Source organism: Clinocottus analis, unplaced genomic scaffold, assembly GCF_023055335.1.
Source record: "Clinocottus analis isolate CAN_PGR_092001 unplaced genomic scaffold, fCliAna1.0.p SCAF_8, whole genome shotgun sequence".
In the NCBI taxonomy this organism is placed as follows: Eukaryota; Metazoa; Chordata; class Actinopteri; order Perciformes; family Cottidae; genus Clinocottus; species Clinocottus analis.
Window position 1 is genome coordinate 22,364,812 of NW_027176240.1, and position 12,226 is coordinate 22,377,037.

The 12,226-nt window shown below is 50.0% G+C and overlaps 1 protein-coding gene across 2 annotated transcripts; it reads right to left on the reverse strand.

Moving 5' to 3' along the window:
- Window positions 1-252: 252 nt before the first annotated feature.
- Window positions 253-9,224, reverse strand: si:ch211-51a6.2 (neurotrypsin). Of its 2 annotated transcripts, none has more exons than XM_068568536.1 (12): window positions 8,212-9,224; window positions 7,343-7,481; window positions 6,749-6,924; window positions 6,514-6,661; window positions 6,003-6,181; window positions 5,707-5,848; window positions 5,367-5,581; window positions 5,149-5,290; window positions 4,740-5,018; window positions 4,472-4,594; window positions 3,761-4,041; window positions 253-2,942 (listed from the first exon to the last, which is right to left on the reverse strand). In XM_068568536.1, the coding sequence occupies exons 1-12, from the start codon at window positions 8,513-8,515 to the stop codon at window positions 2,623-2,625; spliced, it is 2,448 nt and encodes an 815-aa protein (XP_068424637.1). In that variant the 5' UTR covers window positions 8,516-9,224; the 3' UTR covers window positions 253-2,622. The 2 variants fall into 2 exon arrangements, with proteins under 2 accessions (XP_068424637.1, XP_068424636.1); XM_068568535.1 differs by having other exon boundaries at window positions 5,707-5,851.
- Between the last annotated feature and the right edge of the window lie 3,002 nt (window positions 9,225-12,226).

Consider the following 12,226-nt stretch of genomic DNA (forward strand, 5'->3'; position numbering starts at 1 on the left):
ATATCAATTTGAACCTATAACAATTAGACAAACCTATAAAAATATTTTCTGAAAATAGCTGACCAACACCTGAGCCGTGGGCGAGACAGGTGAGGGGTTGTGGGTACTAAAGGGTCAGTGACTAACTGTTACACACCTGTTACACAAATACTTACAAATCACAGATGGAGCACTATGTTTAGGACTTTGGCGTGCACAATAAACACTGTAATCAGTTCAAGGTACAATACAGTAATAATGTAAAGTTCAAACTTTTACAAAGCAAAATAAACTTTATTTTAACGTCGTACAGGCACAAATGACCATGAAGCGCTGAGTAGTTTCTGAGCAGTGGAATGCTGTAAGGATCCGTTTGTAGGTTCTCACTCACGTGAACATGCAAACAGGATCAACACATAATAAACACAGTGCGTCTGTGTTCATAGTCTTTATCTACACAACGACACAACGACTCCGATAACGCTGTGATATTACTTAGCACATCAGTTGCAGTTGGCAGGTGGAGGGAGCTATTTATTTGGTGATTCTTTTGTAAAGTTGTGATGCAAAAATAACACTTTTAGAAGAGTTGACGTCGTTAAATGATCACTTTTGTAAGATATTTAGTATTTTGGATTTTGTGTGAAGACTTTTTAGTCTGTGTAGAATTGTGTAGAACTAAGCTAGATGCATCAGGAAGCTAACGTCAACAGGCTACCGAGAGCTAGCTTAGATAGCTGTTTGTTTACATCCACCAGGGGAAAAGATATTTGGCCCCGCTCTTTTTATCAAGCATTAATGTTAAAGAATAAGATCATTTTTGAGGGCATTGTGTAGAATTTAGCTAAGCTAGATGTGTTAGCATCAAGAAGCTAACGCCGACGGGCTACCGAGAGCTAGCTTACAGCTAGCTGAATAAGATCGTTTTTGAGGGCATTGTGAAGAATTTAGCTAAGCTAGATGTGTTAGCTTCAGGAAGCTAACACCGACGGGCTACCGACAGCTAGCTTAGATAGCTGTTTGTTTACATCCACCAGGGGAGAAAGTTATTTGGGCTAGCTCTTTTTATCGAGCATTAATCTTGAAGAATAAGATCATTTTGACGAGAGACTAGCCAGCTAGTCTCCTGGTTGAATACGTTTACCTTAAAATGAACACTTTTCAATAAATACAGCTTCACAAAGTCAAATAAATTAACTTGATAAAAGATGGAAATTGCATTGACCGACGCAGAACAGAGCACATAACAACTACAGGCAACGTGCGCAGCATTCAACTGATAAATACTGATTCATTTCAGATTATCCCACATAACCAAACCATCAGCTGACTGACGCAGCTTTTACATCTTCTCTTGACACAGTGCTCATCACATCAGTAGCTGATACACACTCACACACCACACTCATACTCACAGTGAATCAAATGGCTGGTTATAAGGCTCCAATTAATGTGTAAACACCCTGTTAATGGATTATTATTACTACAGGCCGGTATAGTTACTGAGCAAGTACTTTCTTATGTCATTAGAGTCAGAATAACATGAATACTGGTTTGACCTTTGGTTTCAGTTCAGAGATGCACACCTGCTCCATGAATAAAACAAATGAAACGTCGACATGTACACATGCAGTGCTGACGGCCTTCATGAGCTTCTCCTCTGCAGGCGAGCCTGTAGGATGAAGGCTCACTCTGTCCCTGTGCCATGTGGACCGTGTAGACCTGGTTCCTGCAGTACAGACCCACACTGGGTTGCCGCAGGTCTCTATGTCACTGTCTCTCTCTCTCAAGCAGGTTTGTTCCACCGGTCCACTTTGGATCAGGTCCAGACCTCTGGACCCACAGGGTAAAAGTCAAATCCCTGAATGGACCTCATCCTGCCGGGCATCCTGTTGACAGAGTGTTCTCCACAGAGGTCAACGTGGAATAAAGCTTTCACTGCGTTGATGCAACATGCAGGCATCTTCATGTTAACTCCACAACGTGAACATCAATGCTACAGCGTTTGAACTACTTGTGGCACTTTTGCTATTTCAAAACTGCATTTTCAATTACATTTAAGTTCAGGTAATTAAAGCACTTGGTTAGGTTTGGTGAAAGATCTTTGGGTTAAAATGAGTTAAAATGATTAGTGTTCTCCTGGGGGAAGGTCCTGCTGTATGTGAACCTATCTGGACTTTAATCAAACATGTTTGTGATACGTCAGGAACCAACATCCTCCTGAAATGAACCAGAGGATCCACTTTGTCCCGTCTGCTCCGTCCCTTCAGCCTCGCGGCCTCCGTCCGGTTGTGTGGGAACGTGTTTGTCAGGAGACCCGGCTGCTAGTTCTACAAATGCAGCTTTACAAACACAATGGCATATTTTTTTAAATTGAATTATTGGAATTAATTTGTTCCTTTACTTTGTTTCGTGCATTTAGAATTCAATGCAAAAGGAGCTAGTTGAAGCGTAGCGTAGCATTCCTGTGACACGCGGTGCAGAAGCCTCATGCAGTAAACAAGCACCGTACTGCTGCAGTGAATAAATAAACATGTGAATCCCTCATCCAGTGGTCCAGGACGTTGGTCCTGTGGCTCTGAGCCGCGTCCGTAACGACAACTGTGAACATTCCTGATGAAAAGGCGGCGTTGTTCCCGGCGCTCATGTCTTGTAGGGTTTGTTGGTGACCTTGTCGATCCAGCGCAGGAACCTGCTAACTCGCGTGTACACGCCGGGGAACGAGGGGTCCCCGCAGCCGTGGCCCCAGGAGATGACCCCCGTCAGCACCCAGCGGCCCCCCTCGCCCTGGCAGACCAGCGGCCCCCCGCTGTCGCCCTGGCAGCTGTCCACGCGGCGGCGCTCCGACAGGCTGCCGGCGCACAGCATGCGGCTGGTGAAGCGGTTGGTGTAGCGTCGCTTGCACCTCCAGGCCGGGAGCAGCGGGACCCAGGCCTGCAGCAGCGTCCGCGAGTACTCGGAGTCTGAGAGCAGGAGGAACACCGGCACAGCGACGTGAAGACACAACACCCACGATGCATCAAAGGCAGACTAATGCGGAGTTATAATCTGCATATTGCACTGTACAGCTGGGAGTTATGAAGCGACGGGTACCACAGCCAGGAAATCACTATAGAACAAAGTCTTGGCCTGTTACCAAGAGGTTTCAGTCAAAAAACTGTGTCGTTCGGTTAAAAAATGTAAAAGTTACAATCTTTAAGCCTCAACATGCTCAGATTGGGGCATGCTGGGTATTAAAAAGTGCATAAATTTCTGCTTAAGACGTTTGAAAAGTCGAAGGAGTAGGAAAAAAAAACAGCACAGCCGCACTTGGATTATCAGGTGCTAATATACAACCCACAATAATCTATAATACCTTTTTATATTCCTACGAGCTCGTAGCGTTACGTAGTTGTGTCTCTTATTGAGATCAGACTTCAGAAAGTGTATTTATTAACAATCTAGTGAAACGTTACGGCCGCGCAGGAAAGTGGCGGCGAGGCTACGCTGTTCATGTAATTACATAAACTTAACAGTACGTTTATTTTTTTCTGTTCTGATAGAACTCTTCCCACAATGCTTTGCTGTATTTCAGCATTTTTAATGCAGTGAATCAACGCTGCGGTTCTGGAGCTCCTTTAGCAAACCTCACTTGACTTATTCTGTCATCTCCTTGTGTGATCATGGACGCTGCGGCGCTCGGGGCTTAAGAGATCACGATAGCGGTGAAATGTGTGCGTCACGTCAAGATTAAAAGCTCCTGACGAACAGCCGGTCGGCGCCGTAGAGGCGGTTTGTGTACCTGTGACGCCCCAGCCGGTGATCACGCAGGCGGCCGGCCTCTTCTCCCACTTGTTGCCCTGCAGCGGCAGGCACACGGGGCCGGTGTGAGGGTTGAAGGCCACGCAGGCGCCCTCGCTGCCCTTGAGCCGCAGCAGCGCGATGTCGTGCTCCCAGCCCCGAGTGTGGTACTTCCTGTGGACGACGATGCGTTCGGGGGACAGGGTGCGTTCAAAGTCGTCCTGCTCCTCGGTGTGGTAGTCGCCCAGGCGCAACACGTAGCGGCTCGGGTCTCTGCCGAATCTGCAGGAAAGCAAATATAGAAATGATGGTTTTGATCAATTGAAAAAGAAGATGATGATGTCATCATTCACCCATTCACACACTGATGGAGGAGCTACATGAAGGTACCACCTGTCCATTTGGAATATTTTGGGATCAAAACAAAATGCACAGAGCACGCTGAGCAACTACATATGCGTTAAAAGTCAGGTAAAGGTAAAAACACTTCTCACACGTTCTGAATTAACGGCTCTCTTTGAGGAAACTAAATACAAGTTCTTACATTTTTGTAAAACTAAACAGTGAATTCAGATTCAAAACTCTGTCAGCTCTTCTGTAAGTGGCATTTTTGCTCGTGAAGAAGCTCTCTCCTCATGCCCTGCACACTGTCGTGCTCAGGTAAAGCCACCTGCAGAGCGCCCGGAGGCCACCAGAGGGCGCTGCGTGCTACCTCTTGAAGCAGTGAGCGGCGGTCACGACCCAGCAGGAGCTGATGAGCGACGCTCCACACAGAGGATGACTTCCTTTAGACTGAGACCTGAGCCACAGAGACACCTGCCAGGGCCACTCCCCCCTGAAACACACACACACACATACACGCAGAACAAAATGGCTGCCGTGAAAAGTTTGCAGAAACTACAGCTATGTATAAAACTGGTGTTCCATGGACATGCCGCCTCGTGTGTGAGTGTGTGTGAACACACTCTCCGTGTACAAACCTCAGCGTCTTATCTCCTCCGATGATGCGGCGGCGGCGGCGCTGGTTGTTGCGTCTCGTGCCACAGGTCTGCATGGCCGCCGCGGCGTCGCCCGGAGGATCCAGCGTGTAGTCGCAGATGACGCCGGCGTCCTCGCTGTGCCGACAGTCCTGCGCGTCCTGACCGACGGCGGGACACCGAGCCAGCGAGCGCTCGGCGCCCGAGCAGCGCACGTTGTCCAGGTGGATGGGGCCGCGGCCCTCGCCGAAGTACGCCATGGACCGCGCTTTAGCCGCGCCGCTGGGAGGCGACACACAAACACACAAACACATGCAGCATCACGACTGTTGGCTCCTGTTGTCAGGTTGAGGGGACGCAGGCGAGCAAGTCTACTGTCACGCTTTGGGTTTTCCTGCATGACGGGACTCACGTGAAGCCCAGCTGTCGGCACACCACGGCTGCGTTGACGTCATTCCAGCCGTCGTCACACACGCTGCCCCACTGGCCGTCCATGAAGACCTCCACCCGGCCCTCCTTCCTGCTCTCTCCAGCCACCAGGCGCACCAGCGGGACTGCAAACAGGCGTTCACTGTTCAGCGCCTCGTGGATGTGTCGTCATTCATCGCTTTCAGAGCCCTGCGTCCTTACCGACGGGGGTCGACAGGCCCGTGACCTCGTTGGTGTCGCCTCCCCTCTCGCAGACGACCCCCACGTCCTCGTTGTGCGAGCAGTCGTGTTTTCCCAGCTCGGCGTGGCGGCAGGCGAGCAGGCTGGCCTCCGTTCCCCGACACGTCACCTCGTCCAGCAGGATCGGCCCGCGGCCTTCTTCAAACGCCCCGTCGGGCGCCACGCGGGCCCGGCCCCTGCAGACACGCCCACAAACAACAACACATGAGTCACGGTCACGCTGCAGAGGACTCCGCTGACAACGGATGTGAGAAACACTCAACGCAAATATCTGTTCCCTGAATCTTTCTTTAGCACCGACCTGAAGCCCAGCTGTCGACACACCACCTGGGCGTTGAGCTCGGTCCAGTTGTCGTCGCACACGGTGCCCCATCCTCCCCGCTGGTAGACCTCCACGCGGCCCTGCCAGCGGCCGTCTGCTCCCACCAGGCGGACCGCCCCGTCTGCTGCCACCGAGAGGAACACCGACACGTTACTGCACCTCGTAGTGCCGCTGTCTCTTCCAGCTCGGTGTGTGTCGTCAGTGTGTTCCCTCCCTGGGCTCTGACCCGTGTGTGTGTGTTGTGTATGTTGTGTGTTCCCTCCCTTGGCTCTGACCTGTGTGTGGGTTGCAGGACACCCCGGCGTCCTCGATGTGGTCGCAGTTGTGTTGCTCCCAGGTGTTGTGAGGACACTCCTCCAGAGAGAGCTCGTTGCCCGAGCACTGCACCCCGACCAGCAGGATGGGGCCGACGCCCTGGCCGAAGTGGGCCCATGTCCACGCCTTGGCCACGCCCCTGTGGGTCAGGACACAGGAGACTAAACACCACGTCTCAAGGTCAACGACACACAAAATGGATTAATAAAGGGTTCCGAAAAAAAATTAATTAAAAAAATTGTTCTAAGAATCTGCATCTCCCCCTGCGCCCCACCTGTAATACCTCCGCGGCCCACTAGAGGGTCGCGCCCCACAGTTTGAGAATCACTCAAACCCCTGCAGGTCGCTCACAGTATATTGATATTGATGCACGGCGGTAATGACTCTAAACCCTTTCAGCGCAGAAGAGAAGCGATACTTTGCTCGCGGCTCTTCGTCACTGCCCCGGTAGCTCGGCGTGGTCTTTCCTACCCGAGGCCCAGCTGCCGGCACACCACTTCGGCGTCGGTGTCGTCCCACCGGTCGTCGCAGACGGTTCCCCACCGGCCGTCCCGGTACACCTCCACGCGGCCCTCGAAGTCCTCCTGGCCTCCCACCAGCCTCAAGGGGAGGCCGGCGCCTAAAGGACGACGACACGGCGGAGACACGTGAGACTCCGGCTCTCTGCTGCTGGGTGTTCAACCCGCGGCGACACCCTGGTCTTTACCTTCAGGTTCGGCGCAAACCAGCCCTGCCTCGTTGCCCTGGTTACAGTCGCCGGCGACGAACTTCCTGCTCCGGCACTCCAGCAGGAAGTCCTCGTTTCCTCTGCAACCCAGACGCTCGTAGTGGAAGACCGACGCCGGGCCGAAGTAGGAATGCTGCAGGGCGGTGCCGATCTCTCTGCAGGGCAGCGGACACGTCAGGTCACTAAACACAGACGCTGAAGCCTGAACATGAAGGTAGATACTCTGCGACCACCCTGGAGTCCCTACTGTGGTGATGTCATCGACCTCTACCACCCTGGAGTCCCTACTGTGGTGATGTCATCGACCTCTACCACCATGGAGTTACTACTGTGGTGATGTCATCGACCTCTACCACCATGGAGTTACTACTGTGGTGATGTCATCGACCTCTACCACCATGGAGTTACTACTGTGGTGATGTCATCGACCTCTACCACCATGGAGTCACTAATGTGGTGATGTCATCAAGCTCTACCACCATGGAGTCACTACTGTCTCCTCATGATGATGTCATCAACCTCTACCACCATGGTGTCACTACTGTCTCCTCTTGATGATGTCATTGACCTCACCCCAGCCCGAGCTGTCTGCATATGACGCTGGCGTCCCGGTGGGTCCAGTGCGTGTCACACACCGCCCCCCACTGGCCGTTCAGATAGACCTCCAGACGGCCGCTGGCGCCCGACGGCCCGCCGGCCAATCGGGCTGCACCTGCAAAGCACACGGCAGGAAACTGCTGCAGCTCATGGAGGAACATTTCAACACCAGTTATGATGAACGCATTGGTGCTCTGGCTGGAAGGACACCACCGCCTTACTTCCATCCACCCATTCATCCATCCATCCATCCACCCATTCATCCATCCATCCACCCATCCAGACAACTGTCCATCCATCCATCCATTCATACAACTGTCCATCCATCCATCCATCATCCATCCATCCATCCATCCATACAACTGTCCATCCATCCATCCATCCATCCATACAACTGTCCATCCATCCATCCATCCATCCATACAACTGTCCATCCATCCACCCATCCATCCATCCATCCATCCATACAACTGTCCATCCATCCATCCATCCATCCATACAACTGTCCATCCATCCATCCATCCATCATCCATCCATCCATCCATCCATACAACTGTCCATCCATCCATCCATCCATCCATCCATCCATCCATCCATCATCCATCCATCTATCCATCCATACAACTGTCCATCCATCCATACAACTGTCCATCCATCCATCCATCCATCCATACAACTGTCCATCCATCCACCCATCCATCCATCCATCCATTCACATGCCCTTTCTTTCTTTCATCCATCCATCCATCCACCCATCCATCCATCCATTCACATGCCCTTTCTTTCATCCATCCATCCATATGTCCTTCCCATCCTTCCTCCACCCTTCCTCCACCCTTCCTCACCCTGGTGGCAGTCGCAGTAGGCCCAGCCAAAGGCCCCGGAGCTCTGCCTGGTGAAGCACCATGGGTTGGGCTCCCGGTCCGGGTTCCTGCAGAAGCTGTGGTCGCCCAGGCCTCGGCCCGGGTACTGACGCATGTAGTCCGGGAACTCGGTCCACTTCAGGCAGGCGGAGCCGGAGTCCGTGTGCGACACGGAGCCGTTGTAGTAGCCCAGCTCTGAGAATCCTTCTGAGCAGGAGAGCTGGGCTGAGACACAGACATCACATATCAAGACAACAACGAGCTGCAGGATCCAGGAAAGAATCATTAAATACACACACGAGACACTGCCGGGGAGGGGGAGGGGCTTCTGATCAGACTAACACAAAGGGATAGAGTGTGTGTTGCACATTAGAGGGAGTGTGTGTGTGTTGGTGTGTAACGGGTTGTGTTTGAGGTTCTCTTTCTTTCCTCAGTGTAGTTTATTGAAGTATTCTAACAACATACACAACACGTGAGCATCTTCTACCACAGGGTGTTAGATTAGAGTATTTATACCACACAGCGTTAGATTAGAGTATTTATACCACACGGCGTTAGATTAGAGTATTGTTACCACACGGTGTTAGATTAGAGTATTTATACCACACGGTGTTAGATTAGAGTATTTATACCACACGGTGTTAGATTAGAGTGTTTATACCACACCGTGTTAGATTAGAGTATTTATACCACACGGCGTTAGATTAGAGTATTTATACCACACGGTGTTGGATTAGAGTATTTATACCACACGGTGTTAGATTAGAGTATTTATACCACACCGTGTTAGATTAGAGTATTTATACCACACCGTGTTAGATTAGAGTATTTATACCACACGGTGTTAGATTAGAATATTTATACCACACGGCGTTAGATTAGAGTATTTATACCACACGGTGTTAGATTAGAGTATTTATACCACACGGCGTTAGATTAGAGTATAAAGCAGTTGAAGATGAGTTCCTCCTCCAGCAGCTGCTTTTAATGCTGCTCACGCCGCCGCCGCTCTGTGCTGCCAGCAGAGAGGTTTCCTTCAATAACGGCCAGAATATTTCATTCAACCTCAATAACAATGTCACAAATGTTATAAAAACAGTCCTGGAAACATTTCAGAATAAAAGCCTTGTGTCAGCGATGAAGGGATGTAAGGTAAGCATTGAGTTAAAGAATATGTTTTTGAGATGCAGAAGGTTTTTTACCTGTAAAGACAAATGTTTATTGTGAAAAGACTATATGCATGTGTCTTTTTACGAAGTGTCTTTGCTGTAAGGTGTCATCGGAAGTGTTTTATGAGGACACTTTGCTTTTGTGCTTCAGCTTGAGGACCAGGGCGTAGGACGTGGTGCCACCTAGTGGTGTGGCTGGAGATTACAACCCACTGAACACACCTCTGTTCTCTGCTCCCGTTACAAAATTGCGTTGCCTCATGCAAAACATAGTGACTGCGTCACCTCTTCAGGAGCCGTGGAAGTCTCACAGTTTCTCAACCATAGTCTGGTTTGTCCTTTCAGGGCTACTGTAGAAACATGGTGGACATGAGCTGAAGTCATCACTGCTTCTCCTTCAGGATCTTTATGTTTGCTTCAGTAGGATCCTCCTCTGCTGACTTCCTGTCTCTACATTTCATCAGGGATCAGGAGTCGACCTCAAACCTCCTGGAGTTCTGGGTCTGGAGCTAGAACCAGAACTCTATGAGCTGGAGAACCTTCAGAGAACAAACACTCATCCATCTGGTGAGCAGATGATGTTTAACAAGACGATGCAGAGAAAACACCTGAAGGGAAGAAGACCACATCCTGGACACACACACACACACACACACACATGCAGACAGACTGACAGACAGAAACACACACACAGACAGACACACACACACACAGAGACACATGCGCACACACAGACGCACACACACACAAACACTGACGCACACACACACACTTGATTCCCTCTAGAACTCAACACATGTAGATTCTTGTCTGTTGCATCACAGCTGCAGCAGCTCGTCTCAGAGACTGACAGCATGAAGCCGTGAGGCTCCGCCCCTTCAGAGCTGAGGCCCCGCCCCTTCAGAGCTGAGGCCCCGCCCCTTCAGAGCCGAGGCCTCGCTGCTATAAGTCATGAAGCATGAAACCCTGTAATGTAAAGTACAGGACGGCTGCTCTCACTGTGACCAGCGACCGCCACAGGTTTGATGCTGCTGGGACTGGAACACAGAGCGTCCTGGTTCACTGTACAGACCTGCTGGACACACACCTGCTGTACAGACATGCTGGACACACACCTGCTGTACAGACCCGCTGGACACACACCTGCTGTACAGACCTGCTGGACACACACCTTCTGTATACAGACATGATGTACGCAGACCTAAATTATTCCTGTGACGTCGTCTTCACGAGAATCGGATGACGTGAACTTTGACCTCCACGCTCCTCTCATGTCATCCTGAAGTTGAGGTGTTCATGAAGTGTTCATGAAGTGTTCATGAGGTGTTCATGAAGTGTTCATGAGGTGTTCATGAAGTGTTCATGAGGTGTTCATGAAGTGTTCATGAGGTGTTCATGAGGTGTTCATGAGGTGTTCATGAGGTATCATGTGGTGTTCATGAAGTGTTCATGAAGTGTTCATGAAGTGTTCATGAGGTGTTCATGAAGTGTTCATGAGGTGTTCATGAAGTGTTCATGAAGTGTTCATGAGGTGTTCATGAAGTGTTCATGAGGTGTTCATGAAGTGTTCATGAGGTGTTCATGAGGTGTTCATGAGGTATCATGTGGTGTTCATGAAGTGTTCATGAAGTGTTCATGAAGTGTTCATGGGGTGTTCATGAAGTGTTCATGAGGCGTTCATGAGGCGTTCATGAAGCGTTCATGAAGCGTTCATGAAGTGTTCATGAGGCGTTCATGAGGCGTTCATGAAGTGTTCATGAAGTGTTCATGAGGTGTTCATGAAGTGTTCATGAAGTGTTCATGAAGCGTTCATGAAGTGTTCATGAGGCGTTCATGAAGCGTTCATGAGGCGTTCATGAAGTGTTCATGAGGCGTTCATGAGGCGTTCATGAAGTGTTCATGAGGCGTTCATGAAGTGTTCATGAAGTGTTCATGAAGTGTTCATGAGGTGTTCATGAAGTGTTCATGAGGTGTTCATGAAGTGTTCATGAAGTGTTCATGAAGTGTTCATGAAGTGTTCATGAGGTGTTCATGAAGTGTTCATGAAGTGTTCATGAAGTGTTCATGAAGTGTTCATGAAGCGTTCATGAGGTGTTCATGAGGTGTTCATGAGGTGTTCATGAAGTGTTCATGAAGTGTTCATGAGGTGTTCCCTGCATCAGGTAGCAACGAGACGTCACGTTGATGAAGACTCACCTGCACTCTGCACAGTGTCCAGAGGTCCGGCTTCAGTGAGCTGCAGACATTAAGAAAACACAAGTCATGGATCAGACCTGCAGCCCGGATGAGACGTCCTGGTTGTTAGAGCTGTTACAGAACGGCGTTTCACCAACTAGTCGATCAGCCTGATGGATATGTATCGTGATCATTCATGACTGCATGCTCAAGGCCTCGGCCTGTTGGGGAGAATCACCGGTTTTGTGTGAACATAGTTCATGACTCCTCGTTCAGGGCTTCAGGGGATAAAAATATGTCGTATGAAGTTTGGCCAGAAGTTATTAGTTACTGCTCCAAGTTCTAATATGTATATACAGTACGTTTTCAGTCAGTGAGATAGACGGGTAGACAGACAGGTAACCCGTCCAATCATTTTGCTCATGCTGAATGAAAGGATTGGTTCTAGAGAGACCGGATCAGGTCTGGAGGAAGAGGAGGTGACATCTGAGAGCTGCCTCACCTGCAGGAGCCGCTGAGCTGTGAGTTTAAATCAAGAGATATGAATCAAAAGAGCGTGGACTTTGACCTGCTGATAACATGCAGCCAGCAGAGGACCAGCTGCAGGGTTTAGACACGCCCCATGAATACATCTGAACCATGAGGAGGAAGCT